General features: G+C 53.1%; 1 protein-coding gene across 4 annotated transcripts; it reads right to left on the minus strand.

The window, feature by feature from the left end:
* Positions 1 to 552: 552 nt before the first annotated feature.
* U2AF2 (U2 small nuclear RNA auxiliary factor 2) lies at positions 553 to 18,397 on the minus strand. 4 transcript variants are annotated; one of them, XM_081275414.1, is made up of 13 exons: positions 17,289 to 18,397; positions 13,712 to 13,831; positions 13,363 to 13,498; positions 12,556 to 12,600; positions 12,142 to 12,245; positions 11,623 to 11,774; positions 10,278 to 10,394; positions 9,287 to 9,425; positions 5,666 to 5,745; positions 5,462 to 5,584; positions 5,096 to 5,194; positions 4,592 to 4,840; positions 553 to 1,030 (listed from the first exon to the last, which is right to left on the minus strand). In XM_081275414.1, exons 5-13 carry the CDS (start codon positions 12,161 to 12,163, stop codon positions 896 to 898), a joined length of 1,116 nt encoding a protein of 371 aa, XP_081131540.1. In that variant the 5' UTR covers positions 12,164 to 12,245; positions 12,556 to 12,600; positions 13,363 to 13,498; positions 13,712 to 13,831; positions 17,289 to 18,397; the 3' UTR covers positions 553 to 895. The 4 variants fall into 4 exon arrangements, with proteins under 4 accessions (XP_081131540.1, XP_081131538.1, XP_081131539.1 ...); XM_081275412.1 differs by lacking the exon at positions 13,712 to 13,831 and having other exon boundaries at positions 17,289 to 18,295; XM_081275413.1 differs by lacking the exon at positions 13,712 to 13,831 and having other exon boundaries at positions 5,108 to 5,194; positions 17,289 to 18,293.
* Positions 18,398 to 18,534: the final 137 nt, after the last annotated feature.

Below are 18,534 nucleotides of genomic sequence, written 5' to 3' on the forward strand. Positions count from 1 at the left end.
ACGAACCCTCCAGGTTAGGCGCTCTTGCGCCACTTCCGCCCGTCACCGCCCCCTCCGCGAGGCCCCGCCAGGTCCTGGACCTGGCCACAACGCGCCCGAACCCCCTGGCGAGGTAGGAGCCCACGTGGGACCCCTACACCCTTCTGCCCAGCCGGGGTATCGGGAGAGAGACCCTCCCAAGGGCGAAATCGCCAGCCCGCACACGCCGCGCAGGGCCGAAACACAGTGGACACAGATTAGCTCCATAAAGTAAAATACAACAAAATGTTTAATGAGCAAATTCGTCTTAGCAAATATGAAACTGCCACAGAGAGGAGGAGAGGGGCAGGGGCCACGGGACTAGGGTGGGAGCGAGTCAGGGAAGGCCATAGAGAACCAACTACTTCAGAAACCAGGGAAACCAGGGCGGGGACCAGGGAGGACCAGAGGACGGGAGCTGTGGTCCTGCAAAGGGAAGAGGGCAGGGCACCAAGGGCCGGACAACAAAATTCAAAATAGTTTGGCCATAAAATATAAACACGCTATGTTCCTACCATGGGGAAGGGGAGGAGAAAAGGGGTATAAGGGAGGAAAGACTATTGGGAGGGGCCGTGGGGGTCCTACCCGCCCTGCTGTGCGCCCGTCCCCATCCCAACCCCTTCCCTCTGTGTCTGTGTGGGTGCGTGTCTGTGTGGGCCTGTGTGTACTTCCCCAGTCCCTTCCCTGCCCTAACCTCCCACCCCCCCACCCCCCACCCTTAATTGCTGCCATTCCAGTTGCTGCCGGCTGTCAGGCTGTCACAGGCTGTCATTCGGCTGTCACTCCTCTGCCCATCATCTTCAGAGGGGGGAAAGGGGGGGACAGGCGGGGAGAGAAGCCTCCAGCCAGCCCTGCCCCCACCCTCCCCAGGCCACCTCTACCAGAAGTCCCGGCGGTGGTAAGAGTCGGGGTCACAATATTTTGTGACAACCACTCTGTTGGCGAATTTGCGACCCGTCAGGCCCTGCATGGCTTTCTGGCAGTCAAACACAGAGGTGAACTCCACAAAGATCTGTGGGGAACAAGAGGCAGGTCTGTGAACAAGGCTGGCCTCCCAGTAACCTACCAACATCCATCCAAGCCCATGATTGATACAGGCAGAAGGGAAAGAAAAAGGGCCTCTTCACAGCTTTCTGAAAAATTACACCTATATGTGCAGTTTCATAAAACAAGGGAACACAGATCAGATACTTCACAGGCATGGAAAGAACAGAGGCATGCCTGAGAGTCACCTGAATCACGCAGGGGAGCTGGGAAGGTAAGCAAATGCCCAGAGAAGTCACTAACTCTGTCTACTCTGCACCAGCCACCTTGTGGAGAGCATCCAGAGCCACCAAGGGCCATGCTTTTTTCCCCAGATAAGGGATGAAGTAAGGGAAGCCACAAGTTAGAATTCAAATCCAGGATGATAAAAACTTGAATTTACTCAAACTTCTAATTGTGTTTCAACAACCAGTTTAGAGGAAATGGAGCATATAAAGAGCCTAAATTCTATACAACCAATGACCCTATTTCTTCAATACATAAAACAGCTTGACTTCAAAAGTGGGAGTGAGATATGGAGATAAAACTGATGAGAAACTTGGTAAGAGGGAATCTTGATTGAATCCTTAATTCAAAAAACATTTTTTAGACAGTAATAAATTTGAACATAGGTAGATATCAAGAAATTAATGTTTACTTTGTTATTGTAATGAGTATATTATGATTTTGTTAATCCCACCCCCACCCCGTACTGGAGCCTGAACCCAGATCTACCTACGACTGAGCTACCCAGGCTGGACTCAAATTTGTGATTCTACTGCCTCAGCCTCACAAGTAGCTAGGATTATAAGCATGTACCACACCAAACTAAAAAAAAAAAAAAAAAAAAAAAAAAAAAAAAAAAAATTTTAAGGTTATTTGGTTAGAGCATCGGTTCTCAATTAGGGGGAGACATGTCCCCTGGACATACTGAGCAATCTTCAGATGTTAGGAGTTGTCACAAAAAGGGAAGTAGCACTACTGGCCATCTAGTAGGTACAGGCTGGGGATGTAGCTAAGCGCCTAGGATGCACAAAACACCCAAAGCAGAGCTAACTAGCCCGATATTAGCTGAGAAAAAGTTATTATTATCTCAGGCAAAAGACATCTAAACTATGTTTGAAATATTCAAACAAAACTGGGGCAGGAGGGATAAACTGAATGAAGAAAATGGCAAAAACTGGGGCTGGGGATGTGGCCCAAGCGGTAGCGCGCTCGCCTGGCATGCGTGCGGCCCAGGTTCAATCCTCAGCACCACATATCAACAAAGATGTTGTGTCCGCCGAGAACTAAAAAATAATAAATATTAAAAAAAAATTCTCTCTCTCTCTCTCCTCTTTCACTCTCTCTTTAAAAAAAAAAAAGAAAAAAAGAAAATGGCAAAAACTGGAAACCTGAAGACAGGTGATGGGACAATATGATACTACATGTACTGTATATACTACCATATAAATAATACACCTCTACTGATCCCCTATGTACCAAAAGAAAAGATCCATAATATGAAGTTAGTATCATGAAGTTTAAGAACAGAAACAGTAAATAAAAACTGGTCAACTGATCCTAAAGGCCAGGGTCTCTTTATTCTTCCCACAGATATTTACTCAGCCCTTTTTTAAGCCAGGCTTCCACTGCAGTGCCAGACTGAACCAAATTGACCAACTGGCTTACCAAGGATTCCTGGAGAGGGGAGAGGCTGCCGCTGGCCCTCCTCACCTAGTCCCAGTTTCCATGAGCCCTCAATTGGAATACACATCTGTCCAGCTAACTGCTTCCTACCCATCTCTACTGGGGTGTCAGAAACCTCAAGGCTAGCTGTCCCAACACTGGCTGCTGAACCTTACATACCAGCTCATCAACCTTCCTTCTCACCTGCCACTCCTAGCATCTCCTGGACCTCCTCCTTCCCTGTCCCAACATACCCAAACCAATCACCAAGGACTGGAAATTTAAAGGCTTAACTCTCTTTCAAACCCATCAATTTGCAGGTGTAATGGCTCAGCCTGTTAATCCCAGCAGCTCTGTAGGCTGAGGCCCTAAGCAACTCAGACCCTGTCTCTATATAAAATACAAAAAAAGGGCTGGTGATGTGGCTCAGTGTTTAAGTGCCCCTGAGCTCTACCCAGTACCCCCCTACACAAAAAATTTAACTCAAACCCATCAGCTTCCCTCCACCCCCTGCAACTAGTCGGTCATAGGCTACTTAAGACTATACAGGTTGCACCAAATGGGTCATGGACCATTTCACTACTGTGGCAAACTGTGTTGGCTACCCTATCAGCAAATAATATCACGGCAATAGAATCTTAACAGAACCATGGCTCTTTATGCAGTCTTGTCACAGAAGGAAGTCACTGCATAGTACGTGACTACACCAGAACAGGCAATATCTTTCACAAAGATTACTGCAGGAAACTCTTCCTCCATCACCCTACTCTTGTTGGATCCTCTCTACTTCACTTTCCAAACTTCAGTAGACATCACCAAAAACATGAACATTGCCTCTCTGCTTAAAAACCCACCACGCCCAGGAAAATCCCAAGCTTCTTCCACAATTTCATGAGTCCTCCCTGACAGTGCTGTAGAGCCAGACTCCTGACAATTGTAGTTCTTGCTCACTGCCACCTCAATGAACCTCAGTGAATCCCAAGGATTCCGCCACACTTCTATCCTGCAGGGCAGGGCAGATGCCTGCTTAGTACCCATTATAATAGTCATCTCTACCTGCCAGGCTCCCAGCAGCTACCTTCCCTTTTCACTCAAAACCACACCCTAGGGTCTACCAGGATCCACCTGGCCACCTGCTCTTTGAGCTCATCTCCCACTGCTCTCCTTGGCTACACTGGCCTCCTCACTGTCCCCAAACATGTCCAGTCGTCTCTCTGCTTGCTGTGCATTCTACCTACTGTGAGGGTACTAAACCTCACTGTTGTCTTCTTAATGCCACCTCTCGATCTCAATGACCCCTTCTACAAAGGGCATCTGGGACACCCCATTTCCCACCCAACATGGCATACATTCCCTGACAACAGTGCCCAGGACTTCAGGTACTTGAGGGCAGGAGTTGTTCTGCTTAGACGAGAATTTGGCATAAGAATTCCACTGACATACTGAATACATCAGTGAGTACAGTGACCTGGGGCACAGAGCAGGGGTGATATGACTCTGGGCTCTTAGGTCAGACTGCAGGGACCTGGACCTGGTTGTGTGGCATGTCACCTCTGTGCTCTGTCCCCTCCCATGAGAGTGCCCTAGTCCCAGAGCATCTGGCACACCAGAGGCACAGCATAATCGGGAGCTGGAATACCCTCACAGCCTTTCTCTCCATCTCACAGACAAGGCAAAACATGGCACCCGACGAGGGAGATATAGAGCCAGGCTCCAGACCAAAGGTGCTTCCACAGAGCCCAAGTTCTCGGCCCCAACAGCTCATCTCCATCAGAGGGCCCTGATCCTCTGGGTCACCAGCATCTCCCCTGGCCAGGTCCAGAGGGACACTCAGTAAGGGTGCAGGGGAGGGAGGGCATAAGCTGAGCCAGGATGCTCTGACCTTTCCGCAGCCAGGCACCTCCACGCCATCCACAGGCCGGGGGATCTCGATGGACTTGACAAGCCCGTACTTGCTGCACTCATCCCGCACATCCTCCACAATCTCCTCGTACTCCTCATCATCCAGCAGCTCCTCTGGCAGCACCATGTTCATGAGGCACAGGACCTCAGTAGGGTGGCCGCCCATCTGTACCTGTGAGCTCATCAGGCCCGGCACCTGCAGCGTCACTGGTGTCTGATTGATGGTGCTCTGTGGGAGGAGGGGTAGGCGAGGTGTCACAGGGGATTCAGACCAGCCTCCCTCCACTCAAGGCCATGCCCTTCAGAAACCAACTCAGAGGAAGGACACTCCTCCGCCTGAACACATATATGCCTTACTCCCCAATACTGCTTCTGATGATCCCCCAAATCCCCTTCCGCTAAAGCTGGGCAGAGCTAAAGAGAACCTGTCCCCTACCAGCCCCTCCCACCCCCAGGGTCCCTCTAGCCAATGAAGATGACGTGCCGGGGGGCTCACCAGCGTGGCGTTCTTGGCTCCTACGCTTGCCCTTTGGACAAGCAGCTTTTTATCCCCCAGCTGCATCCCATTCAGCCCAGCAATGGCCTGCAGTCAGAAGGTGAGGGGTGGGAAGGTGCAGGAGATATGTGGGTCAGGGCCCAGGAGCCCAGCACCTCCCCACAAACCGGGGCATTGGTGGGCAGAAGGGAAAGCAAAGGGGGTTGAGTTTGGAAGGAACCAAAATCAAAGGAAAGGCGGAGAGTCCCATTCAGGGCCCTAAGCTCCCACCCTATGCCCTGAGGAGAGACCTCAGCTTGGAAACTGAGCAGGGCTGGGAAAGACAGAAGAAGCAAAACAGCTGCCAGGGCTCACCTGATCCGTGACGTTGATGTCCACGTACTCACAGAAGGCATAGCCCTTGGAGAGCCCGGTGGCACTGTCCTTGACCAGGTTGAAGGCCTTAAGAGGCCCAAACGATGTCAGTAGCTCTTTGACCTGGAGCAGGTCAAGAATCCATCAGGGCTCAAGTCAGGCCAGGAAGGGGGAAGAGGAGAGGGAAGGGAGCAAGGGGTTTACCTGGTCATCATTCAGGTAGTTAGGTAAGCCCCCAATGAATAGCTTGTGGGCAGAGTCAGGGACCACAGTGGACACAACTCCTAAGGAGAGAAAAGGATTTCAATTGCAGTAGGAGGTCATCTCCCAGATGACAAGATGAGCCCTTCAGAGGCTTCACCCTGATAAAGGTGGAAGTATCACTCTCATCTCCACCCCAGCCTGAGAAGGACACAGCAAGGAAGCACAGCACTCCCCATGTGAGAACACAGGTGTCTCCCAAACTGGTCCAGTCTCAGAGGAACCTCAAGCTAGCAGCATCCCCCCCCCCCCCCACAGCCTCCTGGCACCTAGACCCACATGTTGGCACACACATGCTGCTGTGTGACACCGAAAAGTCACCTTAACACTGGACATACTGCTGGGACACACACCAAACCCCTCCTTCACTCCTCAGGTCCCAACTGACAACTGCCCAGGAACATCTTCCCCATTACATCATTCAATCCTTTGTTTTCAGGGACCTATCCTCAGAAGAGTGGGTTGTCTCTGGGCCCCAGTTCATCTGTGACACCACAGAGGTAGCCTGCTCTCAGGCTGCTCAAGTAATCTGTGTCAGCTATTCCAACCTCAGTGGAAACTGCTGACTCAAGATGGGGTGCTATATTCAGGGTCCATTAGGACTGAAATGTCACAGCCCACGGTCACACGAGCTAAGTGAATTCGACAGCCCTCGGTCCTGCCCTCGACTCTGCCCTGAACTCTGGACTCAGACAAGTGTCTGACCGATGTTTCAATATGGCTTCCAACACACTTGGCCAATTTTATCACTCCATTCTTGGAACTACCCAGTCAGACAAGAGCTGTAAGGCTCCAGCAGCCATCTACCCTGACCGCCCAGTTCAAAGCCTGGCCACATAGCCTCCCATTCCTTAGCAGTCCCCCCACACCAACTACTAGTGGCCCATCCCACCTCCATCCTGATCTTAGGGAACATCAGGAAAGGCAGAAAATGGAGAAAGGCCCCATAACTTGAGCCCCTGGGCCCCACCTACCCTCTGGGCTAATGTACTCTTTCTTTCTCTCCCTGCCCCTCCAGCACCCACAGAATTGTAGGCACCAACCCAGCTGGCTCTGTCCCCTAGAGCTGGGCCCCAGCAGATTGAGGGAGACCACAGGGAACCCAGCTTGGATGTCACTATGACAAGCAGAAACATCCTGGAAGCAACAACACATTTAAATGCTGGCCACAAACCAGGCATGGCCCAATCTCTTTCAATCTTAGTTCAATGTGTGCAAAAGCCCCGGCTACAATACAAAAATGAGTAAACTGAGTATGGGGCAAAGCCACAAAGGCAGGCAAAGGGTGGCCTCCAGGTCTGTCCACAGGCCATTTTTTGGCCACAGACACTCAGACGCAGCCCCCTGCAGTTTTTTCTGATATGTTCTCCTTTCTGCCATCTATCCCATCCTTTACCCCACATCCCTCCCATGGTCGTTGTTCTTTTATTTTCGATTGCCCTGACCTCCCCCCACCTTCCCCACCGCTCCTCTCCCCTGCCCAGGAGAGTTTGGCAGGTGATCAACAAAGAGGGTCATGTGTCCCCAGGCTCCAAATCCAAGCTTAACGACTATGCTGCACCTCAGGGAGACAGCAGTGAGGACAGGAGAGCTGGGCTCCCTGGGGTCCAGCGGTAGTTGCCAAGGGCCCAGCATCTTCAACTACAGAACGGGAGGACACCAGTCCACACAGACAAGCACAATTGATGCTACTGCCAAAGGTGAGCTTAACCCTGGGTGAGCTGGGGCCCATTGTGGGAAGCTTCGCCTGGGCTGGACCATCTTGCACAGCACCCCTTCAGGTGATATCAAATACCCCTTCATCAAGGTGAGAAAGTTGTCTTCCAGTTTCCAACCTGTCTAATCAAGAGATCTGTTCATTTTATCAAATACTTTCTCTTCTTTAGTGTCTTTATAGAGTAATGTCCTTCTCTGCAGCACTAAAAGGGGAGATCAAAATACAAGCTGTATCAGAAGGAAAGCTACACTGGAAAATACTTAGCCTACAGGCAGAATCACATTTTCTAACTCATCAGTACAACCACAGGTAAGAACTGGACAAACAGGCCCCCAAGGTGCACATCCCAGACAAACTAACGAGTGATCTCCCCAGTTTATATAGTAATGGCCACTTCTGGAAAAGCCTGCCACAAAGGAAGCATAATCAAAAGCAACTGTCCCCCTGCACACCTCTGCTTTCAGAAGAAGAGTAACAAGTATGTAGGAAGCAGTGCATAGAATGGCTGTTCATGGATCCCAGGGTCAAGCTGAGAGAGGGAGACACAGAGGGTAAGTAGTAGCCCAAGACACTGGTTTCAGGACATTTGGCAGATTATCAATCACCCCCTGCCTCACTTCTGTCCTATGTAAAATGAGAGTCACATCTAATATAGGAGGAGTCAGCAAACTTTCAGAGTAAATAGCCATGCAAAAGGTATTTTTGATTTTGTAGTCCATTCAGCCTGTGCAACAATTATTCAGCTTGGCTACTACCAGCACATAAGCAATGCGCAACAAGACTCTGTGCCCATAAATCTTCATCTATAGAAACAGGGAGTGACCAGATGTGTCCCTCAAGTCTAAACTGGTGACACCATACCGGACTGTTGTGAAGGTTTCAAGAAGAGCTGGACAGTGCAATTGTGCCAGTACCTGGCACACAGCAAGCACCAGCAGTTGGCGGGCTATTTATATAAGTAGAAATGAACTTAAGCACACTGATTTCACTGGTGGAGGCCCAAGGGAGATGCTCTGTAGCAGTCTGGGAGAAGTACCCACACACAGTCACCAGGTGGTGTGCTTAGGTAGAGCTGTTTCTACAGTTGAGGATCAGCCAGCAGAACCCTACATTCTCAACATTCCAACATGCCTGAGACAGGCACCTCACTCACTGGGCTCCAGCAGCACTGGCCCCTCCCAGGATCAGAGTGCTTTCATACCCCAATGGGCCTCAAACAAGCTTCAATCCTCATTGATACCTACTGTCAATACAGGATGAGAGTGGCCCAAGGCCTCTACCTCCAAAGCCCATATGCTTTCTAAAAAACTTCAGTGTGCCTACCTCAACAATCACGGATGTTAGGGTGCAATGGAACACAGGCACCTGATCACTTAGGTCCCACACACAAATATTTGCCAAGCCCAAGTTGTCTTTAACTACCCATCAGAAGTGAGACCAAGCACAACAAGGTAAAAAATCCACAGCACAGATTCAAAGCAGAGAGCAGAAAACAGTAAATGAGTGAATACTGAGGTGTCGGACCCCACATGAGGAGCTTTACTGAGGTCTTCTGATGTGCACCACAGTGGCGCACACGAGCACTTGAGACCCTACAGTCAAGAGACCCTGGGGCAGAGACAAGTCAAGGAACAGATTATAAGCCCTATGCTTCCCAGAGCACCTCTGGTTTAGCCCTGACCTGCCACTTACAAGCTGTGTGTCTGCAAGGAGCTCACAGCTCACAATCTGGGACCCAGAGACCACACTTGCCATACTGCACATCCAAAGCAGCACACTACTTCCTGAGTAGCTCTAGCTACTCAGCGACGGGAAGGGTGGGCACAAAAACTGGGCTCCTCACTCACCAGGCACATAGACAGACGGATTCTCCGACATGCCGGGCAGTGGCTGGTAGTCATGAGGCCTACGGATCTTCAGTGACTGTCCCTGGAAGATGATGCCATCAAAGGCCATGGCCTGGGTAGTCTCATCCACTGAGCGGAACTGAAGGGAAGAGAAGGGGGTGGTAAGGGGCAGGGGTCAAGGACTAGACCAGGCCTCAGCCCCCCAGGCTCTGTGACAGGCTATGATTTTCTTTCTTTTCACTCATATGAGCAGACACCACTGTGCCGGCCCTGTGCTGGACAACAGAACATCCCTGGTCCTAGAGGCTCTCCCCCCCAAGTGCAGTCACCAACACCCAACACAGATGCAGAGGCAAACACACAGCTGCAAGTCTGATGTGAGTGAAGGGGAACAGAGTGTTGAGAGAACAGAGTGGGGATGTTAAATACATAAGGAAGTAAAGGCACTGCAGGCTGTTAAGTAGCACTTAAGCTAAAACCTGAAACTGTGGAGTTCAAAATGAACTGCAGCGAGGCCAATGTGGAGAGTCAGAGGCAGCACCCAGAAGCTTTCCCAGCAACCTGGTGTTGCTGCAATGCCTGGTTTTTGTAAGAACACTGGCCCACCCAAAATTAAAATTTAAAAACCAAGGTCCTCTACCAGACAGGTTGAGAAACAATGACTAAGAAAAGTGGTTAGAAACACGGTTAGCCAGGCAGGATGAACAACCTCAGCCCAGGCCCTGGTGGGGGCCTGGTAGGTCCTGGAAAAGGTCAGTATGGCCAGAGCAAAGTATGGCATCAAACTGGTCTGGAAGAGGTCTGCAGGCCTCCCAGGCCACATAGAGAACAAGGTCAGGCAGGAAGGAGGATGGGATTTGCCAGGGTTTTTTAGCTCACTCTGGCAACCAGAAGAGACAGCAGAGGGCCAGTGGTAATGGGCAGCACAGGGAAGTACAACATGCCAAGGGACCACACATTCCCCTCCCACCCCATCACTTGCCCAGCTCACCTCCAAAAAGGCAAAATTCTTGTCTTGGTTAATCTGCACAGCCAAGACCGGGTTGCCAGGGGCCTGGGTTAGCCCCCCCAAGCGCATCTGGGCGTTGAAGAAATCCATCATGGCCTCCTGCAGAGGGAATAGGAGACAGGGAGGGGCGGGGAGGGAGGTGGAGAGAGGAGGGGAAGGGTGAGAGAGGGAGACACAGAGGGGTTTGGGGTAAGGGGAGAGGGACAAGGGAAGGGAGAAGGGGAAGGGAGGGAATGGTGGAATATGGGTGGGGTGTAGAGGTCAATAGTAGGAACAAAAGCAGGAGAAAAATGAGAAAATAAAGAAAAAGAAGTAGCAAAAGGCAGTGAAGGACAAGAGATGGAAACAGGGCAGTCGGGACAGGTGCAGGGGGAGAGCCCCAGGGGGCCCCCCCAAACAAATCAAGAAAAAGGAAAATCATTCAAGAAAAAAAATGACAACAACAAGGAAAGGAAGAGAAAACAAACCAAAGGCAAGAAGAAGACAAGGAGGAACGCAGTGCAGACGAGACGACAGGGACAGCCAGAGAGCGGCAAGCAGGAAGGAGAGAGACCAGCACAGAGCAGGGAGGCGGAGTGCAGGGTGGGAGGGGGGCGGGAGGGGAGGAGAAAAGAGTGATGTGGAGGGACCTGGCCCTGGAGTCCGGGGGCTGGTTTATCAAATGTAGCAAAGTGCAGGTTGAGAAAGTCAGAATGGACCTTACTTGCCTTCGACGATGGTAGCAAACTTTTTGTTGCTACGAGGGATCTCAGCCCCACAATATTTCACTTTAAAGAGAAATGGAAACAACTCTTTGATCTCGGGATTCTCAGGGGGTGCCACGGGAAGGGGTGGGGGAGAGGGGCAGGGGAGAGGAGCGGTGGGGAAGGTGGGGGGAGGTCAGGGCAATCAAAAATAAAAGAACAGCGACCATGGGAGGGATGTGGGGGAAAGGATGGGATAGATGGCAGAAAGGAGAATGTGTCAGAAAAAACTGCAGGGGGCGTGCGTCTGAGTGTGTGTCCGAGTGTGTGTGTCCGAGTCTCCCTCTCTGTCTCTCTCCGAGGTACGAGGTATGATATATAGGTTCATCGTGTGTGCACGTGATCCCTGGGTTGCTGAAGGAGGTTGGGGGGAAGGGAGAGGGGAGAGGGGAAGAGGGAGGGAGGGAGGGGCCACCCCCAGCCCGGCCCCTGGCTGGCTCAACTCCATCGGTCCGTCTGGGAGGGGGCCGGGGGGTCTTGCAGGAACAGAGTCTGACCCGTGCAGGGTGTGGGGAGGGAATGGAGGGGAGGGGAGGAACAGGGTGGGGGAACAGGGGAGAGGATGGGGCAGGGGAGGGCAGTACCTCAGTGATGCCAAAAGGGATGTTGCCCACGTAGAGGCGCCGGGCTTGTCTGGTCATCTGGCTCCCAACCACAGGCACTGGCGTTGGGGTCACAGCCAGACCATCAGGGGTCATGGTGGGGAGAAGGGCAGTAGCTGGAATCTGACCCGCAGCTTCAAGAGAGGGGTGGAAACAAAGTAAAATTACATTAAGGCAACCTCCAACCTGAGCTCTGGGACCACCCAGCACTCTTAAACTCCCCCAGCCCCAGGGTGGTTTCCATTACCAGACCCCAAAACCCAATAATGGATGCTCCTTAGAAGCTATGTTTCCTAACAGCATCGGGGTGGAAGCCTCAACCCAACTCCGCTACAGGTACCTCAGATCATCTCCTCCTCCAGCAGAAGCCAGAAGCCCAGGGATGTGACCCTTCATCTGGTTTAACTCAACCCCCCAAAACACACACAGAAAGACAAATGGAGACAATTGCCCCTCACCTCCATGCTTCACCCTCCAGAGCAGACCACCCAGGGGTCCTACCTTGCATGGCCTTGTACTGCATTGGGGTGATGTGCTCAAAGCCAGGTGGTGGCACGTCCCAGTATTTACGAACCTTCTTCTTCTTCTCATGGCGGGGGGAACGACTGAGGGAGGGGAAGGGAGAGCGGGGCAGGGCAACCTCAGTCTGACCAAGAGAGGGCCTGAAGGCCCCACCCAGGAACCCCTCCCAGGCTCCCCCTCAATTCCCCACCACAAAGGCTCAGCTCTCTCCAGGAGGGAGAGGATCCAGGTCAGGGCAGGGCCCGGGACTGGGGAGGGGCGCTGGTTTCAAGGCAGGCAGACTCTTCCCCAGTGCTTGGGCCAGGGTGGACACAGGCCAGGCAGGGTGCACAGGACATGAGGAAGGTGAAGGGAGTGGACTTCAGGGTGGAAGGGGCAGGAAGAGAAGCTCACATCAATCCACCGTGCTCCTCTTTAGCGCCTCTGGTCAAAGGTTTGCTGGGGGTGGGAAGGAAAGGTATGGGGAGGGGTGACTGGGGACCCTCGTCTTCCCCATGTGCCACACCCCCCAAGAGCACTAAGCCCCAGGGCTGGGGCAGGGCCGAGGTGAAGCGAAAGCAGGCCCCCCTCGGCCCTGCCAGTCCACCTTCCCCAAGACACTCCCACTCCCAGGAAAGAGGAAGTAAGGGGAGAAAGGGGCCAAGAAAAACCACACTATGAAGATACTGAGATGGGAAAGCAGAAGAACCTTCACATACCCACTCTCTCTCATCTAATAGAGGCAAAGAACAGAGAGGACACCTGAGAGAAGAGCCCTTCAAATAAAACCGACAGCCCTGAGCTTGAAATTAAGCCCAGGCTGTGAGTACTGTCCCACTCCAAGAACACCCTTATTCCTGGGAGACAAAGAAACAGAGGCCAACCCTTTTGAAGACAGTCCCCAAAAGAAAAGGAAGAATAGGAAAGAACAATTTAGTCCGTCAGCATCAGGGACAGAGAGCAGCCTTTCAGAAACGGGGATCCCCGTCTCCAGACAAACAAACCACTGCACCCAACAATCCATCAATATTCCCAACACAGAACACAGAAATAAACCTGAGAAGTGAGGAGAAAACTGAATTCAAAACAAACCAAGCAGCAGACAACTCCCCCAAGGCATAACAAAATGACCCAGACACACCCCTGATCAGATCACAGCCTGGGGCTGCAAACACCCCCACTCCCAAGCAGGCCCAGCCAGGGGTTCCTGAGCCCCAATACCTTCGTCGTCGCCGGTCCCGAGAGGCACTGCGCTGGTCCCGGTTGCGTCGGTCCCGGCTCCGGCTCCTGCGTTTGCGGTCCCGGCTCCGAGAGCGGCTGTGGCTGCGCTTCCGATGACGGTTCTCCTTGTCCCGTTCTGGACAGAGGTGAAAACAATGGGATGGGATAAGCAGAGGAAGGATGCAAGCCCAGCCCACCCTGCACGCTGGTGCTAAGTCCCAAGCCCCAGGGAGGCCACCCCCAAAGGGAAGGGAGATAGCAGGCCTCCTGGGTCCACACACAAGTCCCCAAGGACTCTGAGGGGACCAGGGGGGACAGGGCCTGAAAATGCCCCCGGGGTGTAAGATACCTGAGGATGCTCAAGAGGAGCTGAGGAGCCAGAGAAGACAGAGGAGGCTGGCTCCTGGTCCCCCTCGAGGGCTGAGGGGCCTGACCCCAGGGTCGTCCCTGAGAGGGGCAGGGCTAGAGGCTGGGGAATCAAGAGACCCAATGATGATTTCCTGAAGGAACCCAGCAATCCCTCAGGAAAGACCTCCGCAACCAACTGGCACCCACAGCCCCACCATCAGGCCCAGGGGCCAGATGCCAGGCAGGATAGGCTAACCCCAGGAAGGAAGGAAACTCAACTCCATCCCTTCCCAACCAGGTGAATAATGCAGGAGCACCCTCCCCCAGGGGAGGGGCCTCTTTCTGAATGTGCACACTGAAGAGGAAAGAAGCCCCAGCAGGTGGAGAAAAGCCACCTATTCCAGACTGGAAGCCCAAACCACCCAACCCTCCCTGCCTCACACCCTCATAGCCACAAAGGAAGGTCTAGAGTGAGACCTGTGTCCCTGCCAGGACTCAATCTGCTTTCTCAGCTTCATCTGCCTCTGAGGTGGTGGCTAAAACTCAGCACAACCTTGCCAGCAATATCACAGAAAGCTCTGCTCCTGGCAGATCCTTCACCTTCTGAAGGAGGAAGAGGGCCCTTCAAGGTGGAGCAGGAGCACCACCACATACTCTTCCCTTAATTCACAGGCACCGTTGATATCTGCACAACAACCCCTCAAGCACAACAAAAGATGAACACATCAACAAACTCCTAGTTCACACCTATGCCTTGTGAGTGCTGTGTTCTGGGGGCAGCAAGAGGGAAAGGCAATGAGAAGAGCCTGTCAGGTTAGACTTCTGGGCCTTACAACCTGCCCATCTTAGGTGTCTTTCACCTAACACGTCTTTCCAATGTGATTAAACACAAACTCCTTGTAAATTCTTCTCAATTCCAGAACCACCAACGCTCAGGAGAAAAAGGGCACCCAGAAAGATTCCCTTTTGGTAACACTGAGATGCTTCTTACAATCAGAATCCACACTACATAGTTTTACTCACTCTAACTCCACATTACTGCTTTGAAAACACACTGGTGGAGATTTCACATAACAAATAAGGAAACTGAGGCCCAGGGACATCATGACTTGTTCAAGAATTAACAGCTAGGAAATGATGAAACTTGCACCAGACCATATTCCTTAATGAGCGCCAGGCACCAGTCCTCTCAGAATTTTCTCTTCAGAGGCCAAAACTAAATTTAAGATTGGAATCGGGAGAGGAGAGAGTTGGGGACAGACCACCCCTGTTGAGTATTAGGGCAAACACAAAGGCACAATACCCAGCACAAGGTACAGTCCTGTGAGGCCCAAGAGCACTTGCTGCTGAAGTTCAGAAACAGACAAATTCCCTGTACACCTAGGTAGCTGAAGGGCCCTGAAGCTCAAAGATGTTAGGAGGATAACCCACAAAGTAAAGAAGCACCGGCAGGGTAACACGTGCACAGAGCCTTCCCTAGGGCAAGAACTCCCCCACACTGATGCTGGACAGCTAAGAACAGAAAGGAAGCTTCTTCGTTTGCTCAAAATGCTGTGCTGTAGGAGGCTGTGGGACCTTGTGGGAGCAGGTCCACCAACCCAGAAGTGCCTAGGTCTCAGGCCCTGGAGTTCCTGCACCAGCAGGGACACCCCAGGAGAACGGATGTAGTCCATTTTCAACAGCCTCCAGCACCCTCTAAAGCAGCTCCACTTGGCAGTCCAAGAGAATGAAACAGCTCTGCATAAAACCGTGCAACACAGTGTTTATAGTACTGAGAATTAACCCTGCCACTGAACTACACCCCCAACCAACAACCTAAAGAACTTCAGACACTTTGTTTTCTCTTAAGTTAAAGTCAAGTATAACACTACCCCAGTGTTACAAGGATTTGGCAGAATATTTGGAAAGCGTATTTCCAGCCCCTCCCTAACCCTGATACCATGTCTATGTGAAGACATGCCTTTCTACTTCCTTTCTAAGAATGTAGACTTCACAATGATAAACACCACTTATTAAGCGCTTAACATATGACCAGCCACATGCAGTGCACTTTACACATTACCCCATTTAAACTTAGCTCCTGACCACCTGGAACCCTGGAAAGTTTTGAAGCTTTTGAGCTTCAGTCTCCTTTCCACTATAAAAGAAGTAATTATTTTATCCTCGCAAGGCTGTTACAAGGATTCAGTTAGATAAACCATGCAAATTGCCTGACACGTGGTAAGCTCTCAGAGTCTAATTCCAACTACCAACATCATTCTTATGAACCCTCTCAAATCTCAACGGCAAAATAGTGATGTCAGTGTATAGATTAAAAAAAGAAAAAACCCAAAGAGCAAAAGTATTCAAATCACATAGATACCAAACAACGAAGAAGGTATTCGGACTCATAAGCAGTACACCACCTAGACAGGACCAGAGTAGACAGGGCACTCCCTAGGCACCTCTTCGGGCACTGTTTTCACTCCCGCTTCAACTCCAGCTTGGGTTCCACGGAGAACTGAGTCACATTCAGTCCTCCAAACTCCAGCTAGGAACACAGCTCAGGCCTGAAGTCGCCAACCTCCCCTACGCCACGGTCCCTTCACTCACACCAAACCTGGACACATGAGAAACCTGAGGACTATCCAAGGGCTCTGGGACTTCTTGGAGTCCCTAACTCGAGCTGCGCCAGCGTGGCCCGAGCTCGGTGCTGCCAGCCTCTGTGAGGGGCCCGGCACCGGCCTGGCACTTCCCCACGAGCGCCCGCAGGGGCAGCGCCTCGTCGCGCTGCCCAGGGCCTCGGTTCTCTCGTCCGTCCAGAGATCATTTACAAGCCTGAGGGTAGGCGTCCGGGTTTGGGCTCGGACAGGCGGGGGGTGTCTCGACTGAGGATAAGGGACACAAACGCTCCACAGATCGTGAACGTCGGGCCCGCAGAAAGGCCCCGGACGCGCGGGGTGCACGTGCGAGGCACAAAGAGGGCAGACGCTTCCCGCTTCCGCGAGAAAACAGGTGTCCCACACGTTTTCCGAGGCCCCAGCGCCCCGGGCACGGCGCCCTGACACGGAGTTCCCAAGAAGCCGGGAAGGGACCGGCACGAGAAAGGCCGCGGCCTGCAGAGGGGGCCGTCCACGTGAAGGAGGGAAGGGGGCCCCCCCGAGTCCCCGCCACCGCCATTTTGGAAACAAAGGGGGCGTGGAGTCACGGCCGAGAGCCTGGCCGGAAGCGGAAGTCCAAAGCAGAGGGTGAAAAGATGGGATTACAGGATTTAAAATCGTCTCCTACCCAAAGGGAAAAAGCGAACCTTTGCGTCTAAGACCTTGGCGCGCTGGCACCGCGTCCCCCGCGCAACCTCCGCCAGGACCACGTGGGATCAGGACGACGCGGCGCGCATGCGCCACAAGCCGCGCCCGCCGCCCCTTCCCTTGCCGCGCGCGACGGAACACGGAGGTCACGTGAACGAGGCGCGCGCCGAAAGCGGGGGGGGGGGACCACGGCGCGGCCCTGAGGAGGGGGCCGCGAGGGGAAAATGGCGGGGGTCAAGGAGCGAAGCCTGAGACGGTCCCGCCACCGCCCTGCGACCCCGGCGCCCTCACCTTGTTTATTCTCGTTGAGCTGCCGCTCGAACTCGTCGAAGTCCGACATGCTGAGGCGGCCGCGTAGGGCCCTGTGCAGCTCTCGCCTCGCCTTGCCGCCCGCCCGCTCTGGCCGCTTCGGCTACTTCCGCCGCTGGCTTCGGCTACTTCCGGCGCCGCCGGCGCTTCGTCGCCTACCTAATCAAGCCCCCAGCGCCCCGCCCCGCCCCGGCTCCGCCCCTCGCCCCGCCCACCCCCCCGCAAGCTGCCCCTCTCCACCGAGCCTGGCTCCGAAATGCGTCGGCTATTTCCGGACTGCAGATCAAAGGATAGGCTGGCAGCGGCTTCGGCCACTTCCGAAAACACCCGAAGCGACAGTTCTCCCGCTTCCTAGGTTTCGGTAACTTTTCGGAGATTAGGGTCTCAACATTCGGAGGTTTCCGTGGGTCTCGGTTTCCTCAGCGCCCAGTCCCCTCTAAGAATTCGTCTTCTTCCAACAATTCAAACCGTCTCAGTCTTTGGCTTTGTCCGAAGATTCACCCCGATCTTTTTCGCCGACTCTGTCCAAGCCGTCGGTCACTTCCGACAATCCTAACCGTCCCAGACTTCGGCCCTTTCCGAAGGTTTCCGGCGCTCGCCCACGGGGCCCTACAAAGATTAAACCCGATTTCAAGCTTCGGCTCTTTCCGGAGGTTCTACTCGCTCGCTCCTCCCCTTCCGGAGAACTTCGGCTCCTTCCGACCGCTTCGGGAAGGTCTCACTCTCGGGAAACACCTTCGGCTTTTTCCGTCGTCTCTTCGGCTCCTTCCGGCGTGGAGAATCGAAAAGGGGAAGGAGGACGGAGACGAGTAGGGTCTGGGAAGGGATTGCAGAAAAGGGGGCGGGGTCCCGGCTCTCGGCACCTGGCTCTCCCTGTGGGGAGAGCAGAAGAAAAGAAAGCTCAACCTCTGGGGGGCTTTGAGTAGGAGCGCGAGACAAAAGCAGCCAGCCAGGTGAAAGGAGCGCGCGGCCGCTGCGGAGGTTGCCAGCGCGCCTTTCTGCGCCTGCGCACGGTGGCAGAGGCGGTGGGGGCGACACAGGCGTCTGCGCCTGCGTAGAAATCCGTCTGAGGCGAGGTTTCTGGCTGCTCCGAAAGCGAGACGGGTTCCAAGGTCAACAGTGCGCATGCGTGAGGTTTTTACCCTCCCACTCCCAGAATAAAAGTGCTGAATTCCCGACCGTTAAGCTAGACATCCCTCTCCTCGGTGCCTTAGCTAGCGCGTGAGCA

Source organism: Spermophilus citellus, assembly GCF_964194105.1.
Source record: "Spermophilus citellus genome assembly, chromosome: 18".
In the NCBI taxonomy this organism is placed as follows: Eukaryota; Metazoa; Chordata; class Mammalia; order Rodentia; family Sciuridae; genus Spermophilus; species Spermophilus citellus.